This window comes from Platalea leucorodia, assembly GCF_965183815.1.
Source record: "Platalea leucorodia genome assembly, chromosome: 2".
Classification (NCBI taxonomy): domain Eukaryota; kingdom Metazoa; phylum Chordata; class Aves; order Pelecaniformes; family Threskiornithidae; genus Platalea; species Platalea leucorodia.
The window spans coordinates 58,301,509-58,318,111 of NC_138824.1; the positions used below are offsets into that span (position 1 = coordinate 58,301,509).

Sequence of the window (16,603 nt, forward strand, 5' to 3'; positions counted from 1 at the left end):
ATTTGCACAGTCAAATAATTTTGTCATACATCTTCACCACATACAAACTAAAACACAAAAGAAAAATATTTTTTATTATACAACTATGCTTACATACCAGGGATTTTTCCAACACAGCTACTGCAAGTAGTGGTCTGTTACTCCCTCCCCCGCCTATGCTGGCAAATACATAGTGCAGACGTAGCTCTTAATGAGCAAGATTATTCATAATCTTTTCATATAGGCTTCTTAATAGTAAAATTTACTGTAGAGCCAGCACAGATGGATCAGCGAAGACACAAGGAGTGAAACTTACGCCAGAAAAAAAGGAAAAAAACCCAACATTGATGCAAGTCTGGTGTCAGTAAAACCACTTTTATTGCTATGGCATATTTGCTTAGGGAAACTGTAAACCAGCAAAACCCAGTGAATACATGATTGCTGGTGTAGTAGCAATCTAAATCAAAGTCAGTTTAAAAAAAAAAAAAAAAATCTTGTTAACTCTAATAAATAAGCTACATTAGTGTTCATCGTGTCAACTAGCTTAAAAACCCATTTTGCTTACTTTTATTCCAATAGTGGTGTTCAGTTGATGTGCTAGTGATTTAAAATATATGTATATAGTAAATTCTCTAAAGTTGGGACAGCTCACAGAAATTTTTTATTTCCATTTTAGGGTAAGGATAGCGGCTAAGAAAACAATTATAATATCCATCATATTAGTCAGCCTCCAGATTGAAACACAAAACTTGGAAAAACAAACAGCACTTCAATGTGCATCAATTCTAACACTCTTATGTTTACTTACTTCATTGAAGTGAACATCTTGCATTCCAACATCCTCCATCATTGAAGCCTCTTCATCTATATTAGGTGTGATTACTCTGAAAGCAGTACAACCTTGCCTAAACATCCCTGTCATTGAAAAAGAAAACCAGACAAATTTATTTTTCTCCACCAGGATAACATTAGGCCTTTTTGTAACGCTGGGTAAGGCAGAAGCCATATTTAAATATACTTACCCCCAAATTAATAAATAATAATAAAAAAATCCAGCCTCCCACTGCATGATTAAAATACTAGACCTCACATTACTGTGTAAGTATAAATAGGTTTTAAAAACCACAAATTTTAATATCTGGACTCTTACCTACCAAAATGAGTAGTGTCTGAATCTTCTTATTTTATCTTAAGCCTGTGTCTAATCTACCCCACCCTAAGGTAATCAAGGTAAGTTTTACGGTATTTATTTAAACTGGTGTGAAGTCATGCTGGAACTGTGTACAGGAACAGGCCCTGGCATATCAGCTTCCCCAGTCTGAACAATGCGAATGGACTAACATCAACCATACAAAATGATCAAAGGATGTCAAACCAGATTATTCGGCTGTAGATGCAGAAAGTCAGCCTACAAGCAAGAAAAAAACCACAGCAATCTAACTTCCTTTACTGAAATAAATATTTAGCAAAAATGGGTTTTAGAATGTTCTAACATGAAACTGACCTCTTTTACCCATTCTGTTTAGCTCTTTTATGTTATATCAGATTGCTGAATTAAGAAATCAGAATTTTTGGCAAAAAGCTATTAATTAAAGCCTCAAGAACAACCAATAAATACTACAGAAGCACAAGAACTTGCACATATTTATTCCACAGCTTGTTCCTACAAAGATTCCTTCTGCTCAGGTGGGAGTCTGACCACCAGAGCATGTATGGAATGATTGCCTCAAATGCATGGTTTTGTTTTGCTCCTGGAAATACCACAGGTAGAAGTTCAACCCTCTATATTAGTGAGAGGAAATAACTTTTATATGACAGTAGACAACAACAGCAGGTCACCCAAAGGAGTCCAAAATTAATACAGATTATCACTAGTTATCAGTTAGTTATTATCAAGCTTCCAAGAGGACACAGCAACTTTGGCAAGCAACTTAGTTTCAGACTTGGTCTCAGAGAAGCTTCTGAAATGACTGGGACAGAGAGGATAGCCTACACACTACACAAGTATTTGGCAAGAGGCACAAAAGGAACAGAGAAAAAGTATCTTGTAGACCCATGACTTTGCTTTATTTTGAACTGTCATGAAAAGGCAAAGCTAAAAAGCTGCAAACATGAATTTGTCTGCCTACAAAAACAAAACACTAGCTCAACATCATAATCAGTCTTGACAGATTTCTGAAATTTTCTTCTAGTGATCTATTTTTCTTAATAAAAGCCATATAATATTTTATTTTCTTAAATCCCTGACTAAGAATTCTTCTGATCCTATAGATGAAAGATAGTTTTCTACCCTTATCTCAAGGGTCATCAGAAACCCGCTTTTACAGACAGCTGCTAGCACAGAACACCAAGACAGGTGAAGCATTCTGAGCACTATTATCACTGACTCGGCATCTGAAAATTTGTATGAATTTGTTTTGACTTCTCTAGCAATGCCAGGTTTCCCTATGTGCAGTGAGAAACTACTTGTTGAACAAGAATATTTACTGATAAGTTTGCTTTAGAAAGGGTCTGACTTCAGCTGTTAGCAGCTCTGGTGTAAAATTAAAACTTTTACTTTCCTAAAAGCTTCAACTTCATCTGAAATGCTGCCCCTTAGATATGCAAGTATACTCTTAAATATGTGAGTATGCTATCCGGTTAGGTCAGAATTTTTTCCTTGGTGAACACTGAAATGCCTATAACTTCCTCAGGGAAAACATTGCTTTTCCTAAACTATAATGAAAAAATATAAACATTAAAGTAAGATTTCAAAATCATACCTTTTCGTGTGAGATATTCTGCAACGAGCGCTGCTACATGGACGTAGCACATTGCCGCCTAAAACAGAAATAGTAATTGCAATTATAATGGAACTACTAAAAACAAGGTATATAAAGAGCAGCCCTAGCCTGAGATAATTTCTTTGGTTTTCCTTTTTGCTGCTTTGCAGGAGGTGTCCTATGACTGGTGTAAGAATTCTCCATCTCATTTATGCAAAACAATAACTGTGCAAGAGCACTCACTCCTCTTTTACCAGAGCATTGAGTAGCATGGACAGCAGTACACAATCTGAGAGTGACCATGGATCACTAAGTAGGAATGCCATGCTATAATAAAAACAGACAAATCTCTTTTTGGGATGTATTTTAAGTGTAATGTGAAACAAAAGAGCTATTACTTATTCTACTCAACATTTGATGGTTCTTCTGATAACCTGTTTTGTATGCCTTTTGGTTCCAGACCAAGAAAAATGTACTAAAAACTGGTGACAGACCATTTGAAAGCAGCAAAAGAAAGAGAGATCTGACCTATGAATGGAATTTGAAGGAATTTGGCTGGTGTAGTCTGGAAAACAGAAGAAAAAGAAGAGGGACAGAGTAGTCTTCAAATATTTGAGATGTTTTATGAAGTTGACACTGATCACTTTTCTTCACAAAAAAGATAAAAAAGATTCAAGATTCTTCTTTTACTAAAAAGGTTTAGGCTTACAGCAAAGTGTTATTCTAACTGTAATTCTCAATTGAACAGTTTACATATGGAGGCTGCAGAATCTCAGACACTGGAGGTGAAGGAAAAAGGTCAGTATCTGTCAGAAATTCTAATTCATACTTTGTATGGGGTTGGACTTGGTGATTTACAGAGGTCCTCATCTAGTCGTACAGTCGAACATTCTAAGTTTTTAATCAAAAAATTAAAAACAGACCTGAAAAGGACTAAAAGAGCTTGTCTTCTGAGAGCTGAAGTTGTTTTCTTCAAAATACAAGCTAATAACAGAGTATTGTATATGTCTTCTGTGTTGCTACATATACAAGAGAAGAATTCTAGTACTAAGACATGAGTAAGACAGCAGCTACCCTTTCTTGGAGATATTTACTTGCTTACACAATGCTAAGTTTAACAGACATGTTTATGAAATTCAATGATGTCATGCAATGTGATTTACTTTCAGGTGGAACAAACTTCCAGAAAGAGACAAAATTCATTCTGTATGATGATAAAATACTTACATCAAGACATATAAAAATTCCCACTCCCAACTCTCCTTTTTGCTACAATAAAATATTTTAACAGCACAGTGAAATCCGATAGCTTTCTCTTTTCAAACAAGAAAAATTGTGATTTGTCAATGTTAAGAACATTAGGATTTTTTTAGTAAGCAGTCTGGAACAGAATCAAGATAATTCTGTAAAGGCAACTGGAGAGGAACTGAAGGAGTGGCTTTAAGTGTTTTAGCAACTGATAACAAAGATATTTTTAAGTAGAAGGTCTGTGTCTTCCATGGTTTGCATTGAGCATTCTTGGCTTAGTAGCATGTCAGCTACAGTAGTTAAACACATACCTTACATTAGTAATCAGAAATGACTTACAGATGTACTTGGGTAGGACAAAAACATGGAAACTAATCTACTAACAACTCAAAATTTATTAAAAACGCTTATTATATTACACACTAACAACTACATATAGTACATTCCCTTTCAAGAAAGAAATAAGCTTAAGCTTATTATGATACTAAAACTAGTTTGATTTTTTTTTTTTTCTCTTACCTCTGAAAGATCTCCATTTTTGACATGGATCCTTGCCATGCTGTCTAACCACGTCTTCCTTAGTTCAGGTGTACTAGCATAAGACTTTGCCAAACTGTACTGGAGGTCTACAAGCATTTCTGGATCATTCTCATGCTCCTTCATCTGAGCTGTAGCCATCAGTACTGTACGAATCCGTTTTGTTAAATCCTTAACGTCAGAAGGGAACGTAGTGTGCTAAAACATGGAAAAATTAGTTTAACTACTACCTTTTTCTGTTCTTTGCATAATAAAAAGTTGAAACATAATTGCAAAAGATGCTATGAAAGAGTTTTCAAGCATCCTTCTAAGTATGGAAAGAAGAATAAAAACAGACCTTTATAATTCTGTCATTATTGGCACAGTTATTGATGATGGAAAGAGACTGCTGAAATCTAGTTCCTCCAATTCCAACAACATCAGCAATTAACTGGCTTACTGAAATAATAACCTTGACAGAAACAAATGTCTTGTTAGTGCATATTTCATTAAATACCCTTGAGATGTACCTATGAAGCAATTACAAAGGAAGTTTTGTTCTTTTTAATTGAAAGATTATTCCCTTAAGTAAAATAATATTTGATTTTTTTTTAAAGTTACTTGTACAATAACATGTAAATTTAATTCCGTAAATTTAATGCACATGCATCCTCTGGTCTAAAGATTGACTGCTAGGTAAACTAGCCAGAGGTCATAAAAGTAGTAAACTATTGTTCCCAGCTTTGTCAGAACACACAATTTTCAATGTATTTGTTTTATTTTAGACTTTTCTATGCTTGTTGCTGCATTCTTTTCTTCTCCAGATGCAACAGGGTATGCCATTTAACAATCAAAATAACATCTACAAAACAGAACACTTGCTACTGACAAATAAAAATTATTTCCTATGAGACACAGGGCTATCCCATCGTTTTTAAGTATTTCCTTGTACTGAACATACTTTTATTGCTATCTTCTTACTCTTAGACTAGCACCATCCTTGCTTGAACCCAAAATAATTTATGTCTTTATCTGACAGGGCTTTGCATACTGGCATGGAACTGTGGATCTACAAATACAATATTTAAAAAATGAAAAATAAAGAAAGTATACTAACTTGCAGATGTGTCCTAACAAAAGACTTCTTCCCTGTGTAATCAAAATTATTTCTCATTAAGAAGTACAGTAACTGTGAAGCTTCAGTACGAATTGAACTCAGTTTGGAATTACAATACTTCAGAATTTCATAGCACAGTGCAGAACACATATCAGCTCTACCTTCATAAAATGTAGAGGGAAACTGAGGAAAAAGTAGAAAAGAAAGAAGTTGCTTATTAAAATTAGCTTCAGTTCTTGATAAAAAAAAGCATGTCAAGAAAAATACGAATAAATTAATACTCCCAAACTGTGGAAAAAATAGACAATTATAGTAGTTCATGACACAAAACAATTTTTACAGCAATTCAAAGGACAACTATTCCACATTTATTTAATCTAGGATTTTAGTTCTTAAATTTTTACATAGTATATTGTTAACTAAAGAACTGGATAAGTACTTGAAGATTCATTATTTTTAAACTTCTTACCTTAAAAATAAGTGCCCTTAAAGCAATGAAGACATTTTTCAATGCTGTTTCAGACTGATTCTTTTGAAGGAAGCAGAGGTATACATCAAATACTTTCTTCATCAGTGGATTATGCCCGTGATCATTCAGTAGTTGATTCTTTAAATTGACAGTGAGAAGTTAGGAGTTTTGTACAGTGATACATTCATACTTTTCTAAGAACATACACAGATCATCCAAAGCAGGAAATTTAAAAAAAAAAAAAAAAAGTCTGCATAGTATTACCAAGATGTTTAATAATACAAACATATCTGAATTTTAATTAGATATTTCTAACACTTCATTAATCTTGCTTATAAAGAAAGTGTTGGCTTCTAAATAGACTTATAGAACACAATTGTTTAACAGCTGTTAATTAAATCAATTACTATTTAACAGTTCTTTGAGAGGCACACTCACAGTATTAACACACTTCGGTTACACTGGCTTTAGCAGCTCAGACAGTGGAATTTTCTCATAGCAGTACCTCCTACTACATTGCTCTCAAAAAAAACTTAGCCCAAACCAAACCCCCACCCACTCACCATCTTTCATTACTGTCCTCAAACTGAAACTGAAAGGGCTCTTAAGGACGAAGATATTGGTTACTTTTCAGAGTTTTACATGCATCAATATCCCAAAGCTCAGAGGCATGCATTACACAGGGTTACTCTTGATTTCTATATCACTGACAGCTGCCTTCTAGCCAAACTTTTTAAAAATCTGGTCTTCTCCAGTTTCTCTAGCACAGGTACTGGCTGTGCATCTACTTTTAACAGTTCATATTGCTCATGTTTTGCTCTGGGGACCTGTTTTCTCCCTTTGTCCACTGAGTATATGCACTAGGTTCCTATGGGACTCTAGGACAAAACAATGAGGTCTTTCCTCTTACAAAACACCAAAATAGGTTAATCAATTCAGGGACTGCTCAATCCAGTCCAGGGAGTCCAGAACTGAGAGGCCCATGTTAAGTATTGCTCTCTCTGCCTCCACTGGGCCTCCAACACAATTCTACTAGGTCTTGCACCTTCTGCAACTCCCCGCTGCACACTCCACTCTTCCTTGTCATTACTGTATACAGGCATCCAAACGGTGTGCTGCAAGGCAGCTCCATTACTATCTCAAGTAAGTTTTAAGGTAATGTTAACTCAAAGACTCTAGTTTAACAATTTTTTTGAAAACATTCTTGAGGCCCAGTATAGACCTGCACTCTTGTAGCATGCCTTAAGCTCTCTCAAACATAGAAGAGATGTCTGACTGCAGATGTCTCCTTTTCTATTCATGGAGACGCAGAAGAAATTCTTCAGGCTAAAGAATTTCAGCATAGCCCTAGGCATTTTTGGCGTTCCTCAATATCGAAAAATTGAAGGAGGCAATCCTCCATTAAAAGCCATCCTGATAACATGACTTGCAGACCAGAAGAACTCAGTGTGGTTTCAAGCTTTGTGGATGAATAGATACAAATGCTTGTAGGAGACCAAAGATCTCCAAATGCTACGCAGTGAAGCCACAGGCAGGCCATTTTAGAGGAAGCCAGACGTAAATGGTTGGATATAAGCCAGTCAGCCTATTTGGTCACAGGAAAAAGTTTTCTCTCTTGGAACAGTATACAGATCTCTGTATATGACCCAAACCTAAAGACCTAACTGCAATTTCTAAAAGATGGTAGGGCTTACTACTTCCAGACTGATAGCAAAATAATGAAACGTTGTCTTACAAACCCCTGTCTTTATGAGAAAATTGATATAATATCCTTTCTTCAGATGTCCCAACATCAGAGGTAGGTAGTTCACTAAAACCACCTAGAGTAGCAGGAATTCACACTGGATCAGTTAAAACTCTACCAAGAAGAAGACATAATTTGTCATTTCCCTGCGGAGATCTGGATCCCCACTAGTGAAAGATGATATTGAGGAAAAAAAATTGTCTGGCCTTCTATATAATATGCTAATTATTCCCCAAAGAAGCAGATTGGTATTACTAATCTAGTGGCCTCCTATGATGGAGTGACTGCATCAGTGGACAAGGGAAGAGCTAGGGATGTTGCCTATCTGGACTTCCATAAGGCCTTTGATACGGTTCCCCACAACATTCTTGCCACTAAATTAGAAACATATGGGTTTGACGGATGGACTGTTAGAAGGATAAGCTGGATGGCTGCATCCAGAGTCACACTCAATGGCTCAATGTCCAAGTAGAAACCATTAACAAGTAGTGTCCCTCAAGGGTCTGTACTGGGACCAGCACTATTTAATATTTTCATCAATGACACTGACAGTGGGATCGAGTGCACCCTCAGCAAGTTTGCAGACAACACCAAGGTGAGTGGTGCAGTTGATTTGCTAGAGGCTTCCCTGTAGCATGCCATCCAGAGGGACCTTGACAGGCTTGAGAAGCGGGCCCATGTGAATATAATGAAGTTCAACAAGGCCAAGTGCAAGGTCCTACACTTGGGTTGGGGCATTCTCCAGTATCAATATAGACTGGGGAATGAATGGATTCAGAGCAGCCCTGTGGAGAAGGACTTGGGGATACTGATGGATGAAACACTGGACATGAGCCAGCAATGTATGCTTGCAGCCCAGAAAGCTGGAGGAGGCTCAGGGGAGAACTTATTGCTCTCTACAACTACCTGAAAGGAGGTTGTAGAAAGGTGGGGGGTCTCTTCTGCCAAGTAACAAGCGATAGGACAAGAGGAAATGGCCTCAAGTTGTGCCAGGGGAGACTTAGATTGGATATTATATTGAAAAAATTCTTCACCGAAAGAGTAGTCAGGCACTGGAACGGGCTTCCCAGGGAAGTACTTGAGTCCCCATCCCTGGAAGTATTTAAAAGATGGGTAGATGTGGTGCTTGGGGACATGGTTTAGTGGTGGACTTGGCCGTGCTAGGTTAATGGTTGGACTTGATGATCTTAAGGGTTTTTTCCAACCTAAACGATTCTATGATTCTACGACAAGGGTTTTAAACTGAATGAGGGTAGGTTCAGACTGGACATAAGGAGGAATTTTTTTTTTACAATGCGGGTGGTGAGACACTGGAACAGGCTGCCCAGAGAAGCTGTGGATTCCCCATCATTGGAAGTGTTCAAGGTCAGGCTGGATGGGGCGTTGAGCAACCTGATCTAGTGAAAGATGTCCCTGCTCATGACCAGGGGGGCTCGACGAGATGATCTTTGAAGGTCCCTTCCAACCCAAACCATTCTATGATTCTATGATTTTATGTATTTTAGTGCAGTTGATTTAATAGAAGCTCCTGATTCTTCTACGTGTTTTGTTTGGATCTTGTAGACTATGCTGGTAATATTCTTACCTACTGTCTCAACACATTACATAAAGATAACCTTGAAGGACTTCCATTCCAAGTGTGACGGGCAGCTAATAACTAAAAGATTAGTCTTCAGTCTTCTTTAAATCTTTAAAACTAGGTATCTTCATTTTCAATTCTATCATGAAGTCTGTGTACAGAACTGGTTCTAAAAATCTGTCTAATTAAATTACTAATAAAAGGAATCTCATTATAAATAAGCTCATGTTTTCATAACTAGATTAAAGATAAGACACTAAATTTGAATATTCAAGCAAGGATCTGGATACACTGCTCTAATTAGGGGAGAAACAAGCTAGAGCTATCATCTCTTCTTTTTATAGCTTCACCTTTAACGTCTGAAAAAGCTCAAAAAAACAGACAGGAGGGGTATGCAACTGGGTGTGCTATAAAAAGATTCCACAGGAGAGCTACAGTAACTGATACAACTGAAAAGAAGTCTTATTAGTGGACAAATTGAAATAAAGTTACTGAAAAGGAGCACACTCAAATTACTGTCAATTAATGAGTGACTTAATATAAAAGCAAGTTCAATATAGAAGTCTGATAGTGTCCAATTATCAACTATGGTTTTGCCATACAATAGATCTTTCACTCCACATGGCCTTTAAAATACAGTTTTACCACTAATATTAGGTAGACACTAAAGTTTCTGGAAATATTTTTACAAAGTTAGAATGAGGAAGGAGGTTTTCCTACAGATGCCTGCTGATCAGTAAGGAGTCTGTGTGCAATGTGTAACTGAAGCCAAAGCATTTTGCTGCAAGCGCTTATCAGCTTTTACATGACACAATAATGAAATACAATGCTAGAAATGCTAAAAATGCAATGCTATATTACTAGACTATAAAATACAAATATAATTTTAAAAATATTTTTTAAAAATATTTTTTCTGAAAGATAATTATGGGAGGTGTTAACACCAAGTCAAGAACAAACCTTAAAAGCCATTGTGAATAATGACAGAGTATCCAGAATTGTAAGGCAAACTTCAGTGGCAATATTTGCTTCAAGTAAAGACTGGTGAAGAACATCTGCATCTGAATGGCCATAGCCTACAGAAATTCCAAATGAAGTATAAGTGCTGGATATACTCATTTAAATGTTTCTTATTTCCAAAAGACTTGCTGAACTAGGAAAAGATTAACAAGTAAAAAGCCTGACAGAAGTTAGTATTCAATACAGAAAAATAATTCATATGCATTTAAATATCTTTTAAATATGTGCATATGATTATTCTAACATAATTTGCACAAGATCATAAAATATATTAAGTACGAATGTCAACAATAGAAGCATTGAACAGCAGTTAAAACAGTACGTGTCTGATGTTTCATATATATGTGTGTGTATGTATACACACATGTATATATATAAATGTACACAGTTATATATACACACACACACATATATGCTTAAAATAAGTACTGCAGTAGTATGGAGTTACAGCTGAAAATATGTATTGGTAATTTAGCGATGTTATAATGATCTCAATCATAAGTCAACCATTATAAAAATACAAAACACTAAGAGCTGAAGGAATACAATCATGTACTTATATGCAGCTAAAGACCCAAGTAATTAATTCTGCTCTGTAGCAATACCATGCAACAACTGCATATTTCATAAAAATACGTTATCACTTCTCGCTCCATACTGTATTTAAATGATTTTAAAAACATACCCTGCTTCAGCACTGGTTATAATATGTTGTTTATGTTCCCTAACATTGATCTTTAAGAACCAGATTGACAAATGTACCCTGGTTGCTTTATAAAAATTTGGCCTGGATCATGTTTATATGTTAGATTTACCGTCAACTTAGCGTCACTAAATCAATGACAAGCATGAAAAACTTGTTGAGACCAAGAACAGAACAGAAGAAATAATTTGTTTGCTCTTCCAGATAAGAAGAAAGGTGCAAGATTTATTATAAATACTAAGTAAAAACTGTAGTCAATGGAAAGGATTCCAAATAGTTCAAGTTTTGTTCTTCAGATAAATAATTTAGAACAAACAAATAAATAGGTCATTGATTGATTACTCCGCATTGTTACTAGAGACAGAAGTTTTGGGCAGGATGTAAACCTAAAGGAACACTCAATTCGGTTGAGTTAAAAGACTGATTTAGCAGTGCTTTTTCCAGATACACGCTAAAAACTATCCTTGTTACAATCTGCTATTATTTTAGAGAAGCTAATATTGTATGTATAACTAACATACTGGATTCTATTTTTGACATGGAACTTAAAAATAAACGATGGAACTACAATTACCACATATAATATGGACATCTGCCTGGACACGCACATGAACATGCACACATACATTCACACTACTGCAAAGTAACTGGATTTAAAACCATCTAAGAACACTGAAAATGGGATAATCGCCAATGACTATGAGCTTGACAACAATCATATACTGCTACTACGGATCAAGGTATATCTCTTGTATTTCCAGTATGTTTGCATCTCACTATTCTACTGCGTGTCCTCCTCTCCTCCAGCCCCAACAATACACTTATAAATCTACATTCCTGTAGTTTGTATTGAGATGCTTTAGAAATTTGAACAAAGGGCCTAATTTCTTTCATACTTAAGCACAAAACTATACTGAAATTCCTCACAGATGTGAAATATCACTTACACCATTACTTCAGTTCTCTTCCTTGCTTAAATGATTAGAAAGGGAGAAATTAAGTTTATAATTTGCATTTATAGACAACTATCTTGCCAAAGAACCATGATTTTAGAAACATGTAAAGCAATTATTTCCACCAGATACGTCCTTCCTGTGTGTATCCAATACAAGATACCTACAAGATTTATTCAAGTTCTGAAAACTACTTTGGACACAACAATACAGGCAGACTGACAACTGAACAAAACTAAAAGACAACAACAAGTCCAAAGATATAAAAAAAAAATCAATTTCACATTTGACATGGCTTTTACAGCAACATATTTTCATTTTGTAAAACCTTGGTCAATACAAGGTATAATATCCTGGTATTCATTAAATGTCCAACATTAAAAAAAACTATTATCACTTTACACAGTTATCTGAATGAGACATCTTCCTTCATAATATCCTTCATATGGAAAAGAACAGAAAGTTTCTTTTAACATATGCATGCATTTATTAAAATCTTTCAGCTCACTGTTTCCTAAAAATCAGTAAACTTGCCAAATTCTGGAAGTATGAAATCTCTTTGCAGAGAGCCCAGAAACAGCCATGTTATTTATTTCCCAGAGATGATTTTTTTTAAATCAGTCTTTATCTACAAAGTATTGCACCTTACTGAATGCGCAGTCACAGTGTAAAAGCTCTTTCTTTTGTGTGTAAGAAAAATCTAGAAATTATTACGATACAGCAGTTGCAGACTGATGACAAGAAAAAAAATGTAATTTGCACAGCTATATAGTTTTCTGACATTTTTAAAAATCAAAAGAATTGCATTTCTTATATTTAAACAGGCATGAGAATGCATTTATAAACAGAAGTTTGGTGGGGTTTTTTTTTCAGTTTTCCACTAGACTATGTGGTAAGTCTTGTGCAATTAGGCTAACTGTTGCTTTATATTACAGATAACGAGCTAAAAGATTTTAAGGGACAGTTAGATACGCTTTGGGAAATAAAAGGATGAACACAGTGAACATACAGTTAACTCAAATAATTGCTTTACTGCACACAATTCTTTTCAGTAGCAGTGTTGTATTTTACTGGATTAGTCAACCAGTTTCATTGTTTTTTGAAGCTGAAAATTGAAAAATGGTGCTTCAGAATACTTTACATACAGTATATTTTGCAATTTAAGAGCAGCATGTTTAAAAAGATAGGCCATAAGCAGATTTAGTTTTCAATACAGCAGTCTTATACAAGCTGACTTCAACCTGATTAAATCTTACCATTGTCTACAGAAATTCCAAGAATACTTGATATCTTTCTCACACTGAAAACAGAAAAATCACTTCATTATTGGACGCTTTTTCACTTCCATACAAACCAAATTATGGGCTTCTACAATCTCCGTAGAAATTCTAAGAAACTTATTTCTCCTTAGGGGATGTCAAAACATGGAGATATGTTCAGAGTGCATATTTTTAGTTTTAGACTAATCATTTACAAGACCAAGTGGGGAAAAAAAAAATGAAGCTTAAAAAGCAAATAGAAAAAGTAAGTAAATTTTGTAACTAGGTGCAGCACAAAGTTGAAGTGCATGTAATTAAAAAACATTAAAATACAATTTTAAAATACACTCTAGTTAACCATGCTCCATGTTATGGCATCAGCCAGCATTGATTGTTCTAGCATAAGGCAGGGAACAGACCATCAACCGATTCAGCTATTTGTTTGACCTAGAACAACAGAAGTCATTGAAATGCACTGGTGTGGCTCTGGGAACTGTCTCTGGTGTTGTGGTACTGGTTGAGGATGACGAATGTTATCATGTCATGAGACTTACTGTGGTTAAAAGTGAGAGAGTTATCCAGGCTGCTCAGCTGCTGCAATCTGGCATGCATCATTCCTGTTCTGTTACGGGAAACAGGCAATGTCTGAGATTTTCGATCATGAACTATGGATCCCAACCCCTCCTGGTTCCTGCAAGATGGGTGAAATGGGATAGAAGCAAAAGTTAGACATGTCAAACTGCAGCGAGACAGGAAGTGTTAGTTAAGCACAAGAAGTTTTATAGAAAGAATGATAATGCAACCTATTTACTGTTTTATTTATAAAACAAAATAGGTGGCTTAAAAAAAGCACCACAGCAAACTCACTCTTAAAACCTTAGAGCATGAAAGCAAAAGCACACAAGCAGTCGCTCTTGAAGTGCTAAATTTACTTCAGAGCTTCTGAAAACATAAATATTTGAGAACATAAGTATTCTGAAAATATTCAGAACCCAAAACTAAATCCTCTATTTTGATTGTAAAAATTTTAGAAAAAAGTTAGAAGCACGCATAGTGGTAAAATTAGAAAGCACACATGCACCAGGAAAGCGGGAATTAACTGAGGTATTATCATGTACATCTTACCCAAGCAGGAAGGGAGAAGAGCCATATACTTTGTTAAACTTGCAGCAATCAAGTGAAGAAAACAGAAAAGTGATCTGTGTTAGCAATCAGTACAGGCTAACTTCCTATTGTGTACCACCACCAGAGCTGATGAAAAATGAAAACCAGTGCTTGAATTACAGAATTCCCTTTTCCCTTTCATTCTCTGTCATTTGTGTATTTTAAGAGTACGTGCATTGATTGTGATATACTTCAGTGTAATGACAATGTGAAAGACTAGAAAGCTGTATTTACTGGGAAAATTCAATATCTCTGCAGAACACCAGACGATTTCTACAGCTTAATATTTTTAGCGTTAACATGCAATACACAGACTAGGTGATCAGTAAACAAAAAGGAAGTGGGGTAGTCTTCTATACAAACTAGTCAAACAAATGAGTTCGAAGAATTTTTACAAAAAGCCTGAAAATTACAGACTCCTGTAAATCCAAAGTTTGAAGTACATTTAAACACAAAGGTTACAACCAAAACCTTAAGAAAGCCAGATTTATTTTGGCCTTTGATTTTTTGGGGGTATGAGAACAGAGATGAGATTTTTTTTTTCTGAAAAATCTCTAAGGAGATAGTCAAGTTTGTTGTTTGTAGAAAGAGATTCACATACCATTAAATCTAAATTAAAAGAAAAAAAAAACTAACATTTTAGTTAAATGCTTTACCACCCAAAGTCAGCAACGACTTTCTCACTGAGTTCAAGAGGGCCAGTATTTCAACCCCACAAGTTTAATTATAACAGTATCACCATGTCAACCACAGTGTAAGGCCTAAACAAGTTGCTATATTTTACTCTATTAAAAAACTACTTCACATTAAAAAAACACATTAATGCAAAGGTATTAAAATAATTTAGTACATGTTTCTGACTCCCGCAGATTTTCTCCTAAACAGCCTTCAATGGGAACATACAGGTATCTGATAGTACTTCAGACTTCAAATTGAAGAACAGCAGCGTTGGAATGCTCACTACTCACCTTTCAATAAAAAGACTATATAAAATTTCTAAAACGTTTCAACAGGCATTGTTTTACGGCCAAGTGAATAAACAAAACAAAGCATAAAATTTCTTCCCCAAAGACACAATTTCAAGGAAAAAATGTTGTAAAAGATAGCATTTAAGGGGTGGATTTTGAAGTTAATAAACACCACACACACACACACACATCATTCTTAACCAGATAGCAGACTTCCAGACAGGATACAAATTTGTCAACATAGTAACCGGTTACTTACTTCAAACTGTTATGTATCATTTCACCATGACTCTTCTACTCATGCAACTTATTTGTAATAGAGATTCAAGGCATATCATACACACTATTATTCTCAGTGAACAAGACAGCGAAATTTAAATTCCACACAGTACCTGGCTATGTATCGTTTTCCCATGTACTGGAACTGATGTAAGCATACTCTGCAGAGAACACATAAGTCAGAGAAGCAACACTTAAAACAATCTCTTCTAGACTGATCTACGTTGGAATTATTCAACTATTATTTTCATTTAACTTTCAACTCTTACATCATAAAACTTCTTTATTTCTCCCACCCTTAAAATTCCCTTCCAGTCCCCAAGCCAAGAAAAGGGAAACATGGCTCTTCTGAAATCAGTCACAGATGGTTGTTGTTTTGGGCAAATTGTGATTAACAGCAAAAGGCCCATAAGGCTGCCTCCAGAGCACACCTATCTCAACACTCTGAATCAAAACAGCTCGTGTGAGTCTCACACTGACAAGTCAGAAGGGCCAAATGGTGACAAAACAAAACACCTTAGAAAACTGTAAACAGTGAGTTCATCTTGTACAGATTTTTAATATTTATAGAGAAGAAATGTTTAGCCTCAACTGTCACAGACAAAATTTCATTATGTGAAATGAGGCCCACAGTTACAGTTATTTACGAATGAACAGCAATGCAGGACAATTAACATGAAGGGCAGAAGCAAAGAGATAACCGGACATTACATATATACACGTTTTGCAAAATGTGTATAAGGTTTCAATACAAGGGCAATACATTTTGCTTTTTTTCCCCTTGGCCTAAACTCTCTTGGTTACAGGTTGGGTTTTTTGTTTTTGTTTGGGTTTTTTTGTTTT

The 16,603-nt window shown here is 35.5% G+C and overlaps 1 protein-coding gene across 3 annotated transcripts in view; it reads right to left on the bottom strand.

Annotated features, from left to right (window-relative positions):
- Window positions 1-16,603, bottom strand: part of DOCK9 (dedicator of cytokinesis 9) — a gene marked incomplete at its 5' end in the record, with an annotated part of 104,611 nt that overhangs the window by 15,982 nt on the left and 72,026 nt on the right. For 2 of the 3 annotated variants that reach the window (XM_082304817.1, XM_082304819.1), the window contains 9 exons: window positions 788-894; window positions 2,742-2,799; window positions 4,509-4,724; window positions 4,864-4,977; window positions 5,623-5,805; window positions 6,092-6,229; window positions 10,375-10,490; window positions 13,904-14,040; window positions 15,874-15,921. In XM_082304817.1, the coding sequence (XP_082160943.1) occupies window positions 788-894; window positions 2,742-2,799; window positions 4,509-4,724; window positions 4,864-4,977; window positions 5,623-5,805; window positions 6,092-6,229; window positions 10,375-10,490; window positions 13,904-14,040; window positions 15,874-15,921 (1,117 nt within the window). Of the gene's footprint in view, window positions 1-787; window positions 895-2,741; window positions 2,800-4,508; window positions 4,725-4,863; window positions 4,978-5,622; window positions 5,806-6,091; window positions 6,230-10,374; window positions 10,491-13,346; window positions 13,391-13,903; window positions 14,041-15,873; window positions 15,922-16,603 lie in introns of all 3 variants that reach the window. The other variant, XM_082304818.1, reaches the window with a different exon arrangement.